This window comes from Cotesia glomerata, linkage group LG5 (genome assembly GCF_020080835.1).
Source record: "Cotesia glomerata isolate CgM1 linkage group LG5, MPM_Cglom_v2.3, whole genome shotgun sequence".
Taxonomy (NCBI): Eukaryota; Metazoa; Arthropoda; class Insecta; order Hymenoptera; family Braconidae; genus Cotesia; species Cotesia glomerata.
The window spans coordinates 13,595,435-13,611,358 of record NC_058162.1 but is presented as its reverse complement, the minus strand read 5'-3'; the positions used below and the strand labels follow the sequence as shown (position 1 = coordinate 13,611,358).

Genomic DNA, 15,924 nt, shown 5'->3' with positions numbered 1-15,924 from the left:
TTCTTATTATTCTAATAAAAAATACAAATTTAGTCACAGCCTCTCAGAGCCTCGTACTGACCCTCGCTCCTGATTATTCAATGAATAATTACTCCTGTTGCGTAAATACCAAATGTTCGCGCCAGAACACTTGGTAAATTCGCACTCTACTGCATCAGTGGTGCTGCGACTGACGCGCACCCTGATAGTCAACTCCCCGAGGCAGATAGACGATTACGCGCCAACCGGCACAATTAATCTACACGCGGTGGCTAACTACACGTGCTCAGTATTTATAAAGTGTTCATAACGGAATTCCAATTATCCAGTGCATCTTGTACAAATCTTGTACAAATAGTTCAAATAAATTAAGAAGTTAACTTTATGATAGTTATTAAGAGTCAAGTGTTCACTAATTTTAAACTGTGATATTTTATATAATAAACGAGAAACCACGAATAAGTGTTTATAATTTCTTTTCAACACCCAGATCCGGTATAAATAAATATTTAATGTTAAGTTATTTTACATTTTGGTCCCTCGAGCCGGATCGGGTGTTGGAAATCGCGTAAAATGTTCACAGACTCACAATCAATCGCGTTCTGTGTTCAAATTCTAACAAAATAAATCATTATTCAGATTCATCAATCATGGGTGACGATAAGGACTCGTCAACATCTACTCCAGCGGATACTCCCCAAGAGGAAACTCCACATCATTCAAGGACGCCTATCATCCAGATCGATCATCAGAATCCCAAGCTCCCACTTGTGAATCCTGCTGATGCAAACAAGGATCACATTATCGAATCCGACACCACTGATGGCGAGAATCCCAAGGACTCGCTGCTCAGCTCGCAAGATTCCAAAAAACGTGGACGCAAGCGCTCAATAAAGGCTTGCGAACTTGATCTCAAGGTCAGTGGGCAATTGTCGAGATTGAAGCTCATCTCTGATATCGAAGCGACGGCTTCATCACTCACCACTGCTGAAAGCCTGTCGTCACTCAAGGCTCGCATGGAGGTGCTCATTCAAGAATGGCAACAGTTTTCATTAATCCATGACCATTTAGCCTCCAATGCCACTGAAGAATTTCTCCAACATCCATACATCAAGGACGGCACCTTTGATGTATCATACAGATCTTACATTGGGGCTCGCACAGCTTTAAGCACTCTCATTCATCAACTAGATGCTCCAGCTCAACCCATTCCAGCTCAACAAGTTGCACCACGAGTTCCTCATCGTGTGGCCCTGCCTCCACTGAACATCAATCACTTCTCTGGTGATTACGCCAAATGGCCAGAGTTCAGGGATATGTTCACCTCAATTGTCATCAATTGTGAAGGTCTTCAAGATGTCGAGCGTCTCCACTACCTAAAGACTCATTTAACAGGACAGGCAGCTCAATTAATAGCTAGTACACCAATGTGCAATGAGAACTTTGCAAGTGCATGGGCTGCAATTCAGAAGAGGTACGATGTTCCTCGTCTACTAGTCTCAGCACAATTGGACAAATTATTAAATTTACTCACTTTGACATCGAAGTCTGCCAAGCAGCTCTACTCAATCATCGATCAGACCCATGAAGCGATCAGTGCACTCGTCGCTCAACAAGTCAATCTTTGTGCCGGAGATTGCTACCTTCTAACTCGACTCATCATATCGAAACTGGATCGATCAACCCGAGAAGCATGGGAATTATCATTGGGATCATCAGTGGAATTTCCATCTCTCTCACAGCTTCGTCAATTCTTGACTGAACGCGCTCGAGTTCAAGAACGGTACGAGGAGAGTACCAACAAGCCTGGCGATCAACAGAGGTCAAGTCACTCCAGTTCAAGATCCACCGCCAAGGCCATCAAGGGCACAGCACACGCCCACATGGCTACTTCAAGCACTCAAGGCTCAACGGTGAGTCCAGCGCCTCAGGCAGAAGGGAAAAGGACTCCAGTGGCTCAATACCCATGTGACCTGTGCAAGGGAGACCATTACGTGGTCAGGTGTGATCAATTCGGCAGGATGACACCACAAGAGCGGATTCAAGTGGTGGATCAATTCAGACTGTGTCCAAACTGCCTTGGACACCACCGAGTCGAAACATGCAAGTCTCGGTTCAGATGTAAAGTCTGTCAAGGCATTCATCACTCGATGATTCACCCAGATGGATCAATCACATCAACTTCAACCACTTCGGCTCAACAACAATAAAATACTGTGCTTCCGCACAACAATCATCAAGCTCCAGGATCATCATACTCGTTCAACACCGTTGCCCAACTTCAAGATCACCGTACTCAAGATTCAACAGATCCAGATCATCATTCATCAGTTCCAGACTCATCAACTGGTTGTGTTCCAGCTCAACATGCTGCAACGTTACTCGCAACGTGCCAAGTCAATGTCGTGACCAAGCTAAGTACTCATCCAATTCGCATATTACTAGATTCCGGTTCTGAAATCTCTTTTATTTCAGATACATTGGTACAATTATTACATTTACGCCGCACACGTTCCAATATAGCCATTTTAGGAATCGGCTCATCAAAGGCTGGTCACACCAATGGATGTGTGACAATTACACTAGTGTCACAACATTCAGACCAGTCACTCACGCTGCAGGTTCATATCCTAGGTCGATTAACGGATCAATTACCAGCTACCTTAATAGTAGATGCCGATGTGGCTCAATTCTCGGATCTTACGCTCGCCGATCCAGCCTTTGCCTCTCCAGGCCCAATTGATGTCATCATTGGAGCTAACTACTATGGTCAAGTCATCACTGGAGAGATTATCAGATGCGAAGCACCTGGATTGCTCGCAAAAAATACAATTTTTGGATGGATCATCCTTGGTCCAGTCCAAGCTAACTTAACAACACCACCTAGGGCTCACCACGCTGTCTCCAATCAACATGATCAGGATCTCCAGGATCTATTATCCAGATTCTGGCTTCAAGAGGAGGTCATGTCCAATCATTCGCGCTCGCTATCACCCGACGAAGAAGCCTGTGAGGCCCACTTCAAGGATACTCATTCACGAGACAGCTCTGGCAGATACATCGTCAGATTGCCATTGATATCATCTCCAAGTCAACTAGGAGATTCATATACTGCAGCACGCCGCTGCTTACAACATCTCATGCGTCGTCTCGATCATGAAACAAGACTCAAGACACTTTACATGCAATTCATGAAGGAGTACCAAGATATCAATCACATGCAGCCTGCAGTTTTACAATCATCAGCAACTCAGTACTTCCTACCTCATCATGGGGTACTGAAGGAAGACAACAATTCAAGCAAGATCCGTGTGGTTTTCAATGGCTCAAAACCAACCAGCTCAGGACTCTCACTCAACGACATCATGCATACTGGGCCGAAGTTACAAGTCAACATCTTTGATGTGCTTATCACATCAAGAAAACATCGGTTCATCTTCATCACAGACGTTACCAAGATGTATCGACAGATACAAGTCCATGAAGATGATCAAGATCTTCAACAAATTCTCTGGTTCGACAAACAAGGAAACATCATCCCATTCAGGCTCACCACCGTCACATACGGCACAAAAGCAGCTCCTTACCTTGCCGTTCGAGCCCTACTCCAGCTCGTAGAAGATGAAGGACATCGGTTCCCATTAGCAATCACACCACTCACGAAAGGTCGCTATGTTGATGACATCTCCGGCGGCACAGACGACTTCACATCACTTCAAGCAGTTGCTGATGACACTGAACGTCTCTGCACGGCGGGCGGCTTTCCACTCGCAAAATGGGCAAGCAATCATCGCAGATTACGTCAACTCAATCGTGCGGAAGCGATTACACAATACAAAATTGAGGATCCAGAAGTCAGCACCAAGATTTTGGGGATGTACTGGTCTTCACACAGAGATCAATTTTCATTTAAGCATTCACCATCGTGCACCACTCAACCTTGCACGAAACGTGCAATATTATCAGAGATTGCTCAAATATTCGATCCACTGGGATTCCTATCACCAATCATTATTCAAGCTAAGATGTTTATGCAGGAACTCTGGCTTGTGAAATTCGGCTGGGACACTCCACTGTCAGCTGATCTTCGGCATAAGTGGATATCATTCAAGAAACAACTCAACATGATCAACATCATCAAGATTCCCAGATGGATCCACTCGTCCACGACTTCAACTCTAGAAATCCATGGATTCTCCGATGCATCGCAATTGGCGATGGCGGCAGTAGTATTCATCAAGGTCCTACCAGCAGATCATTCCCAAGAAGCAAAGGTTACGCTGCTTTGCTCCAAGACCAAGGTGGCACCGTTAAAACATTTAACTATTCCACGCTTGGAACTCACCGCTGCTCACATGTTGGCAAAACTAGTCAAGCATTGCCAGACAACTCTTGAATATACTTAAGTACCGACATACTTATGGACCGACTCGTCAATCACACTCACGTGGATACACTCACATCCGTCTCGTTGGAAAGACTTTGTCAGGAATCGGGTGTCATTTATTCAAGATCTAGTTCCAGATGGCCACTGGAAGTTTGTCCCTGGCACGGAAAATCCAGCAGATTGTGCAACTCGAGGCTTGACAACAGCTCAACTCAAGGATCATCGACTATGGTGGTCTGGCCCACCATGGCTACTCAGAGATTCATCGTCCTGGCCAACCAGCCCAATTCACCTCGATGCAGATGATCAACTAGAAGAACGTCTAATCAAGGCATTCTACGTTTCAGCTCAGCCCTTGGAATCAACATGGAAAATCATGGAACGCCCAATCCCGTTGCTGCGCATGCTCAGAGTCACAGCAATATGTTGGAGAGTGCGCGACATGATCCAGTGCAAACCAAACTCAACTTTGATCCATCCAATCACGTCTCAAGAAATCAACCTAGCACTTCAATTCTGCATCAAGGAAACTCAGCGAGTTCACTTTCATTCTGAGCTCCAACTACTCGCAAAACAAGCATCATGGCCTAAGGATCACCCGTTTGCCCGATTGGTTGCCTTTCAAGACACCGATGGCATCATTCGTGTAGGAAGGAGGCTGGAAAATGCTCCAGACTCTGATCAACAAAAGCACCCTGCAATTTTACCTCGTGATGCTGCTCTGACTCGGCTCATCATCTCTGATGCTCATCAGCGTACCATGCATGGTGGAACTCAACTCACCCTAGCATGCACTCGTCAACGATATTGGATCATCGGTGGACGTCAACCTGTTCGCTCACACATTCTCAAATGTCTCGTCTGTGCTCGACATCGAGGTGTTCGAGCTCAACAATTAATGGGACAGCTACCAGCTCAACGTGTCACTCCATCCCCACCATTCTCACATACAGGAGTTGATTACGCTGGTCCAGTATCAATTAAATCTTGGAAAGGAAGAGGATCAAAGGTATACAAAGGCTGGATCTGTGTGTTCGTCTGCTTGACTACTTCAGCAGTCCATCTGGATCTCGAAGTGATTATTTATCATCAGGATTCATCGCAGCTCTCAGACGATTCATCCATCGTCGAGGTGTCTGCACATCACTCTACAGCGACTGTGGGACAACGTTTCAAGGCGCATACTCAGAAATCAAACGACTCTTCGTCCAAGGAACTCAGGAATCAAGAGATCTACTCGATTGGGCCACAGTACATCAGATTACATGGCATTTCAATCCACCAGCAGCTCCTCACATGGGTGGAAAGTGGGAGGCAGCTGTGAAATCACTGAAACACCATCTAACTCGAACCATTGGAGAATCATCATTCACGTTTGAGGAATTTACAACTCTTCTGAAACAGGTGGAGGCGATTCTCAACTCACGACCCATGGAGGCTCTTTCAGATGACCCTCAGGATCTATCATCACTCACTCCAGGTCATTTTCTCATCGGAAGACCACTCAACGCCATCATTGAACCTTCACTCATCGACACGGATGTCCCAAGGCTATCCAGATGGCAGTTCATTCAACAACGTGTTCAACATTTTTGGAGACACTGGTCCAACAGCTATATCCAACGTCAATTGGCCCGTACCAAGTGGCACCAGGCTCGCCATGACATTCAACTCGGCTTACTAGTCCTGCTCACGGATGAACGAACTCCTCCAACACAGTGGCCACTAGCCAAGGTAATTGCTTTGCACCCTGGAAAGGACAATCTGACCAGAGTGGTAACAATTCAAACGGTCAATGCCACTCTCACTCGACCAATCTCCAAGCTCGCACTCCTGCCACTTGCTCCAGAGCCAGATGCCTAGGACATCTCCAATCGTTTCACCAATCCAATGGATCAATCAAGGACTCAATCAGCAACCCTGTTCCTGATGGCAGGCGGAATGTTGCGTAAATACCAAATGTTCGCGCCAGAACACTTGGTAAATTCGCACTCTACTGCATCAGTGGTGCTGCGACTGACGCGCACCCTGATAGTCAACTCCCCGAGGCAGATAGACGATTACGCGCCAACCGGCACAATTAATCTACACGCGGTGGCTAACTACACGTGCTCAGTATTTATAAAGTGTTCATAACGGAATTCCAATTATCCAGTGCATCTTGTACAAATCTACTCAACGACTCATCCAGGACAATTCTCCATCATCGGAAATTCAGGTACCAATTTCGTGTCCTTCATAATAATTTAATAATAATGAATTGGTTAATAATAATAATTAAAAACGTAACCTCTCGATTGTTGTTATGCCGGTATCTCGGGATCATGCTTTACATACTATATAAATTATTTTACATTTTGAATCAGCATTCATAAGAGATTAAATAATATTCAGTCTTAATAATATAATACCTGCATGACTCATTAATTAAAATTGTCTTCAGTTCAAGTCGTTGTCATACCTGGATGAGGTGACGTCACTGATCACCAGGTATGCAAATAATCTTATAATCTCTTGCTTTTATTCAAGCCTCTCTTGTGACTGCTGATTTCAGTTCGCGTTCTGACTCTCCTCCGTGCTCTTCACTCGTATCATCGCTCGTACTAACTATTGTCGCGTCATTAATAATTTTTATTGTGATAAAATAATAGATCAACAAATTCATGCAATTAATTAAATCTGAGCTCGTATTCAAATCTTGGTAAAATTGATTAACTCAACGCTCTTATTAAAACCTTAAATTGATATTTGTGTATGGTGCCAACATATTGATAACTCGTCTTTATGATTATAATTACAGTAATTTCAAATACTTAATTTAATAATAATTCTCGTATTACTTAATTAAATAGTTCAAATAAATTAAGAAGTTAACTTTATGATAGTTATTAAGAGTCAAGTGTTCACTAATTTTAAACTGTGATATTTTATATAATAAACGAGAAACCACGAATAAGTGTTTATAATTTTTTTTCAACGCCCAGTTCCGGTATAAATAAATATTTAATGTTAAGTTATTTTACAACTCCAGAAAAAAAAAAAAATATGAAATTTAGTTACAGTAGCTCAGAGTTTCTCACTGACCCTTGCTCCTGATTTTTCAATTGTTAATTATTCTAATTAAAAATATAAAATCAGCTACAGACGTCCAGAGCCTTTTAGTAACCCTTGCTACTGATTTTTTAATTAGAAATTATTCTAATAAGCAGGGCCTGGAAGTTGGGGCCAACAATTAAAGTAAAAAATAAAGCGAATCTGAAGTAATAATCACAAGCAAAATAACGATCGCGAGCAAGTTCAAGCGCTTAAACTAATACTATATTTTAAGAATAAAATATGTCAAAATAAAAGTGAAGTTGGCAGCAAAACACGTGAGTTTTAACAACACAACCTGATATCAAGGACAAAACTATAATAAAAATCATAAGTTGAGGATAATGTGAAATATTTGCATTGCATAAAATCCAATAGGATCTATATAAATAAAATGCGTCAGTGATGTTTTATTAAATTTCAGATGATTTGTAGCGAAACCAGGCAAGCAGTCTCCGCGTAAGGAAATAGGCTGAAAGAAAGAGGAGCAAGTCTTAGGAGCGGATTTTAAACCTTGTCTGGTAGACAACAGTGGATAAAAAAAAATAGTTGATTTGTCTACTTATGTGATTTAGGAAAAATTGATGAGGAAAATGTTTTATGAATAAGTATAGAAATAAAATTTTTTTTCCCCGAAAAAGTTAAAAAAATTTACAATACGATTTCCGTCGAAATCTTAAAATTTACAAAAAAATGAAGTTTTTTATTGTCATTTTTTTCTGCTGACCTATTTAATAATAACTCTTAGGCTGTAATTATGATACAAAATATTATTTACAAAAAAGTATCTGATGATTTTTGCCGAGTCAAGCCCTAAAAAAATTTTACAAAATAATCTCCAACAAGAACTTCTATTTTCCTAAATAATGAGATTCTAAATGGTTACTTTATTTGGTTAACTGATTAAAGCTTAACTCTAAAGTGGCATTTATAGAAAAAAATATTCTCTACACAACAGCATAAAAGTACTTTGATGTAGTCATGTCCAAAAAAAAATTACAAAATTATCTTGGTCAAAAAAAATAAAATTTACAAAAAATATAATTTCAATTTATTTACACTTTTTTTATTAGGCCCAACTTTTTGCTGCAAATATTGCAAAATGTTTTCTACAAGGAAAATCTAGAGGTATTTTTTGCTCAGACAAGCCCGAGAAGAGTTACAGAATAATTTCAGTCAGAAACTTTACTAAAAAATTAAGTTTTCCATTGAGATTTTTTTTTCTACTGACTTATTTAAGCTCAACTTCCAAGTTGTAATTATAAAACAAAATATTCTCTACAAAAAAGTATACCTGAATTTTCTACTCAGACAAGCTCAAAAAAAGTTAAAAAATAATGTCGGACAAAAACTTTTATATTCCTAAAAAATGAAGTTCTAAATGGTCACTTTATTTGGTTGAGTGATTAAAGCTTAACTCTTAGCTGGCAATTATAGAAAAAAATATTCTCTACACAACAGCATCAAAGTACTTTAGGTGTAGCTATGCCCAAAAAGAAGTTATGAAATGATTGCGCTCAAAAAAATTGAAATTACAAAAAAAATAGTTTTAATTTTTTTACACTTTTTCTAATAGGCTCAACTTTTTGCTGGTAAATATGGAATGGAATATTTTTTACAAAAAAAATCTGGAAGTATTTTTCGCTTAGAGAAGCCTAAAAAAAGTGACAAAATAATTTCGGTCAAAAACTTGAAACTTACTAAAAACTTAGGTTTTCCATTGTGATTTTTTTCTGCTGACCTATTTAAGCTTAACTTTAAGGTAGTAATTATAGAACAAAATATTCTCTACAAAAAAGTATCAGATGATTTCTTGCTCAAACAAGCTCAAAAAAAGTTATAAAATAATTTTTGTCAAAAACTTGAAATTTACTAAAAAATTAGGTTTTCCATTGTGATTTTTTTCTGCTGACCTATTTAAGCTTAACTTTCAAGTGGTTATTATAAAACAAAATATTCTCTACAAAAAAATATACAAGTATTTTCTACTCAGACAAGCCCAAAAAAAGTTAGAAATTAATGTCGGACAAAAACTTCGATATTCCTAAAAAATTAGGTTCTAAATAGTCACTTTAGTTGGTTGACTGATTAAAGCTTAACTCTTAGCTGCCAATTTAAGAAAAAAATATTCTCTTTAAAACAACATAGGAAAACGGTTGACCCTGAAGGCCATCCCTGCAACTTCCCGCTAATTCCATACTTAGGCGCTTAAAATTGCACCAATGACGTTCTTGAGCTCTTTGAGCTCAAAAATACAATTTATGGATTATTTTGAGCTCTCCGAGCTCGAAGAGATTGCTTTCCTATCCTTTAAAGCTCTTCGAGCTCAAAAGTCTGATAGAGATTTGATAACACTATTTTTTGAATCATTAAACCACAATAACTTTTGAATGAATAAACCGATTTTTACACGGTTAGAAGCATTCGACGCAGTTTTTCAAGCCTCACAAAGAATCTGAAATTTTAAATTGATCGCTCTAGGAATTTTGGAGTTATTCCGAAAAAACACTTTTTTCGGTTTTCTTTCGTTCACGATATCTCTCGAATGAATCAACCGACTTTGACCGGACTGGTGGCGATCGACGTGGTTTTATGAGGTTAAGAGCTGATCAGTTTTTGGAATTGAACCTTTAAGCCGTTTAAAAGTTATTCCAAAAAACCACATTTAAAAAAAAATTTTTTTCAGTTTTTTTAAGATTTCTCAAAATCTATTGATCTGAATCGGTCCAAATAGTTTTTAAAATCTAAGTTTGGTCAAGCTCTTTCGAATGGCACCAATCGCGACGAAATCAGTCAAGCCGTTCAAAAGTTATAAGCGGTTCACATACTTTCACACACACACACACACACACACCCACACACCCACACACACACACACACACACACACACACACACACACACACACACACCCATACATACAGACACCGTAAGAACCTCGCGGGGATAGTCAGGGAAGCTTCCTATGACCTTCAAACGTCGAGATCTGATGAAAACTCGATTTTTGCAAAACGGGGTGAAAACAATAACTTCCCGATTTTTGAAAATCTTCGATTTTCTTAGCGGGAAGTTAAAAATTGAAATGTTCGAGAAATATAATTTTGATTTTATTACACTTTCTCTATAAGGCTCAACTTTTGGCTGATGAATATGGGAAAACATATTCTCTACAAGGAAATTTGAAAGTATTTTTCACTTAGACAATCCCAAAAAATGTCACAAAATAATTTCGGTCATAAACATGAAATTTACTAAAAAATTAGATTTTCCACTTACAAGGAAACTCTCTCCGGTGTCCCCCTCCGATTTTGATGAAACCTAGATATGTTATTCTCCGTCGAAATCTAAGAGACACGTATTTTTTTTTATCTGCGGAAAAACATTTCTAGGGGGTGAAACTACCCCTCAAAGTTTAGCCTCCAAAGGGGTGTTTTTCAAGTTTCGCATACTTGCAGTTTAAATAATCGAATGGGACCAATTGCATAATTTTCAGGGTGGAAAATCATGAAAAATGCTTTTGGTTTTATAATAAAACAATGGATAGAACAAAAGTTATGAGGGTTGAAAATCACAAAACATTTATAAAAAAAAAACTATTCGATGGATTTCAATGAAACCAACGGCAATCGGATGAGGAAAAAAAAGTAGAGAATACGTTTTTCGGGGTTTTTCCGAAAAATTAAGTTTAAGGGGTGAACATCCCTTAAGCATATCTACATTGACCACCAAGAAAATATCGTTTTTTATATTAATTTCGATATGAATTCATCAATAATAATTTGTTCGTACATTTCTAGCATTTAGAAAATAATAATAATATTATATCTTAATATTTTACTTACTTGTTTACTTCTCATCCCAAACTTTATTTTGTGTATCGGGACATCAAATATTATAAATGTCATGTAATGTAAATCTGTTTTGGAAAAAAAAGAAAAAAGAAAAAATGCTTACAATATATGCTTTACTATAATCAAATTAAATTTAAAAATAATTTACAAATGATTTTTTACAAAAATATTTAATACTTCTTATGTTTATGAAATTTAATACTTAAATTCATCATTTTGTCATATGCAGATCTATTCAATATATGTTTTGCAATCGTGATGTTTATGAAAAAAATGTTGAAAACACAACGACTTTTTGCATCATGAACAGCGGATAATTGCTATATTTTGACAACCAGGAACCTCACAATGAGAATTGCATGATCCGTGAAATGCAAAATCCACAGGATTTTCGAACTCATCTGGTTTTACTTCTGTGTAGCCACTTTTGTACCACGAGTACTTGAATAAATTTATGTACCGAGGAGATGACAATTGGATATGTGTAAGTGATTGTAATTTTATAATGTTATTTCGTAAATGCAAGTTTATGTCCAAATTCATCAAAACTGTACGATCCGAAAAATATCGAACAAAATTTTTCCATACTCGGAATCCAAAAACATCAAGCGGTTGAATTTTCCCAGTTGTACCTTTTGGTAAGATCATTACTTCAGTATCTTTATTTGTTGGTTTAACGCTTTGTACAACTTGAGGACAATGCCCAGTCCATGAGTCAATTAGTAATAAAGATTTTGAGCCCACATTTGGAAAAAACACCCTCTCCAACCAAATTTTGAAATGATCTGAAAATTAAAAAATATGAACTATTTGTATCAACAATAACTTTTGCGCAAACCAGAAAAAAAAATAAAGAATAGTTCGTACCTGATGTAAGTTTTCCTGATTTTGATGCTTCTATGTATACATTATGAGGTCTAAAAAGTGTTGTTTCAACTATTGGTCCAAATTTACCACTTGGTTCTTTTAGAACCAAAAAAAGTGGGAATAAAAGCTTTCCATCAGCGGATACAGTTGGTTGAACTGTGTAACTATGAGTAGTAGAAGTAACAGATTGTACAAGACATTCTACTTGCTTCTCTCCTTCAACAGCTAAAGTTCGACTGGAATGCATTTCCAACTGAAAACCACTTTGATCTGAATTATATACGTTTGCTAATTCATAAATTTTAATTTTTTGTTTTACATTATTGACGAATTCCTCAGCTTGCTGTTTTAATGATTTACTATCTTCAATGGTTTTGGACGTGATAAACTTATTTATTTTTCTTGATACGATGCGATGTGCTCTTTTGAATGACGCGATCCACTTTGTTGATGCTTTAAAACGGAAATCTTCCGCACCAATTTCTTTTTGAGCTTGTAAGGCCCATCTTTTTATGTCACAATCATGTACGATTAAACCTGCATCTATAGCTGCTTTGAAATTTTGTAATGTATATTCACAAATTCTTGCTAATTTTTCCTTATAAGTCCCTCCCTGATTTAAAGTATGAGCCCATCTTCGTAACTGTCGCACAGATTGTACCTTTCTAAATTTTTGTCTAACACTGTCTAAACTTAAATTTCTTTTTTTGCCACTACGCCAGTACTCGACGGCTTTCAATTTATATTCATAAGATAAATCTTCAACATCCTTAGTGCATTCGTCGATAGGTGTTACTTGATCAACTAGTGCATTTGCCCACTCTTTATCTTCCACGACTTCCATCGTCCAATCTTTATACGGTTCTTGGAAATGCAAAGAACTTTCTTCGACCATTTTGACTCCGGAGTATTCGTTCATAGCATTGAGTAAAATATTTTCAAAACTTTCTATGATTTGTATTTCTTCGTCATTTACTGGCGATTCTGGAATGTTCATGACTTGAAATGTTGTTAAGAGTAGTCTTATAACATTTATAGGATTGACTTTCATTTTGCTCTATGTACTAAAATAAAGATTTTCGTACAATTTTAAATTATTCACTTATTAAAAAAAAAAAAAAAACACGATTATAATATTGAATTATAAAAGATGAAGTACATCGCAGTAACTAAACTAATCTCGAAATGATACATTTATTTATACTATGTTTCTTTTCACATTACTGACTCATATATACTAAAAATATAATTATCTCTTTTTTTGTATGAGATAACGATGAATGATTATTATGATTATAATAAATCATTATAAGCATTTTTTCTTTTTTTTTTTTTTTTTCCAAAGCAGATTCACATTAAATGACATTTGTAATATTTGATGTCCCGATACACAAAATAAAGTTTGGGATGCGAAGTAAACAAGTAAGTAAAATATTAAGATATAATATTATTATTATTTTCTAAATGCTAGAAATGTACGAAAAAAATTATTATTGATGAATTCATATCAAAATTAATATAAAAAACGATATTTTCTTGGTGGTCACTGTAGATATGCTTAAGGGATGTTCACCCCCTAAACTTAATTTTTCGGAAAAACCCCGAAAGACGTATTCTCTACTTTTTTTTCCTCTTCCGATTGCCGTTGGTTTCGTTGAAATCCATCGAATAGTTTTTTTTTTATAAAAGTTTTGTGATTTTCAACCCTCATAACTTTTGTTCTATCCATTGTTTTATTATAAAACCAAAAGCATTTTTCATGATTTTCCACCCTGAAAATTATGCAATTGGTCCCATTCGATTATTTAAACTGCAAGTATGCGAAACTTTAAAAACACCCCTTTGGAGGCTAACTTTTGAGGGGTAGTTTCACCCCCTAGAAATGTTTTTCCGCAGATCAAAAAAAATACGTGTTTCTTAGATTTCGACGGAGAATAACATATCTCAGTTTCATCAAAATCGGAGGGGGACACCGGAGAGAGTTTCCTTGTTAGTTACTTTTTTGCTGACCTATTTAAGCTTAACTTTAAGGTGGTAATTATAAAACGAAATATTCTTTACAAAAAAGTATTCAAGTATTTTCCACTCAGACAAGCCTAAAAAAAGTTAGAAATTAATTTTGGACAAAAACTTCGATATTTCTAAAAAATAAGGTTCTAAAGCGTTACTTTATTAGGTTAACTGATTAAAGCTTAACTTTTAGCTGGCAATTATAGAAAAAAATATTCTCTACACAACAGCATAAAAGTACTTTGATGTAGTCATGCCCAAAAAAAAATTACAAAATTATCTTGGTCAAAGAAATTAAAATATACAAAAAATATAATTTTAATTTATTTACACTTTTTTTATTAGGCCCAACTTTTTGCTGGTAAATATTGAAAAATGTTTTCTACAAGGAAAATCGAGAAGTATGTTTTGCTCAGACAAGCCCAAGAAAAGTTACAGAATAATTTCGGTCAGAAACCTGAAATTTACTAAAAAATTATGTTTTCCATTGATATTTTTTTCTGCTAACCTATTTAAGCTTATTTTTGAAGTGGTAATTATTAAACGAAATATTTTCTACAAAAAATCATGCATGTTTTTTTTTCTCAGACAAGCCCAAAAAAAGTTAAAAAAAAACCCTGTGATAGCCACAGCCTTTAATATTAATATTAAGAACGCTCGCATGATATAAATTTCAATATGCCGTAAGATACTCTCTCTCTCTCAGTAAAACTACTCTCATATCACAAAGTTAATAAAAAAAAATTAAAAATAATTTTGAGTTAAAAAAAAAAAAATAATTTATATTTATTGCCAAATTAAGATACGATAGTATCAGAAATTTGTCCGTTAAATAAAAGCATCTGTGAAACCAAATAAAATTGATAATACAAAAAATTTTAAAAATTTGAGAAACTTTTTCGATAAACTTGATAGTTTCGTCAAAAAGTTGGAAAAAAAAGAGAAAATATTATCAATTATGTTTTATAGTTGAATAACTTCGAAACGCGTCGGTTTATCAAAAACTTATAGGAAAGCTTTTCCGAAGAGCGTTCAATTTTATACAAGAAATCGATTTGATCTAGCTTTTTTCATAAATCATTAAAGAGTTATAAAATTCTAAACTCAAAACAACAAGCTTTTCCGTGTTAATCTTACGGCAAATTGAAATTTATCATGCGAGAGTTCTTAATATTAATATTAATGGCAATCTGAATGGCCACCATTATGGCCACCATCCCGTCACTCGCCGGATTTGAAAAATCAGTTGTTAGGGATAGTAAGAGGCTCTCGGCGGCTGTGAATGAATTTTAATTTTTTCTTAGAATAATGAAAATAATTTTGAATAAAAATATCAGTAGCAGAGTCACAAAGAGGCTCTGGACGTCTGAAGCTGATTTTTTATTTTTAATTAGAACAAAGAAAATAATTAATAATTAAAAAATCAGTAGCGCGGGTCAGTGAGAGACTCTGGGCTACTGTGACTAAATTTCATTTTTTTTTCCTAATTACTACAGTAATTATTCATTGAAAAATCGGAAGTGAGGATCAATGAGACGCCCTGGGCGGCTGTGACTGAATTTTTATTTTTATTAGAATAATAATAATAATTTCTAATCAAAAAATCAGCAGCAAGGGTCTCTCAAAGGCTCTGGACATCTGTAGCTGATTTTGTATTTTTAATTAGAATAATGAAAATAATTATGAATTTAAAATTTATTAGCAAGAGTCAGTCAGGAGCTCAGAGCTGCTGTGTTTAA

The 15,924-nt window shown here is 36.5% G+C and overlaps 2 protein-coding genes across 2 annotated transcripts; one reads left to right on the top strand and one right to left on the bottom strand.

Moving 5' to 3' along the window:
• Positions 1-629: 629 nt before the first annotated feature.
• Positions 630-5,690, top strand: LOC123266022. The gene is made up of 3 exons (XM_044730049.1): positions 630-2,100; positions 2,221-4,359; positions 4,492-5,690. The coding sequence occupies exons 1-3, from the start codon at positions 630-632 to the stop codon at positions 5,688-5,690; spliced, it is 4,809 nt and encodes a 1,602-aa protein (XP_044585984.1).
• Positions 5,691-11,502: 5,812 nt separating this feature from the next.
• Positions 11,503-13,034, bottom strand: LOC123265988. Its single transcript, XM_044730004.1, has 2 exons — positions 12,176-13,034; positions 11,503-12,093 (listed from the first exon to the last, which is right to left on the bottom strand). The coding sequence occupies exons 1-2, from the start codon at positions 13,017-13,019 to the stop codon at positions 11,609-11,611; spliced, it is 1,329 nt and encodes a 442-aa protein (XP_044585939.1). The 5' UTR covers positions 13,020-13,034; the 3' UTR covers positions 11,503-11,608.
• Between the last annotated feature and the right edge of the window lie 2,890 nt (positions 13,035-15,924).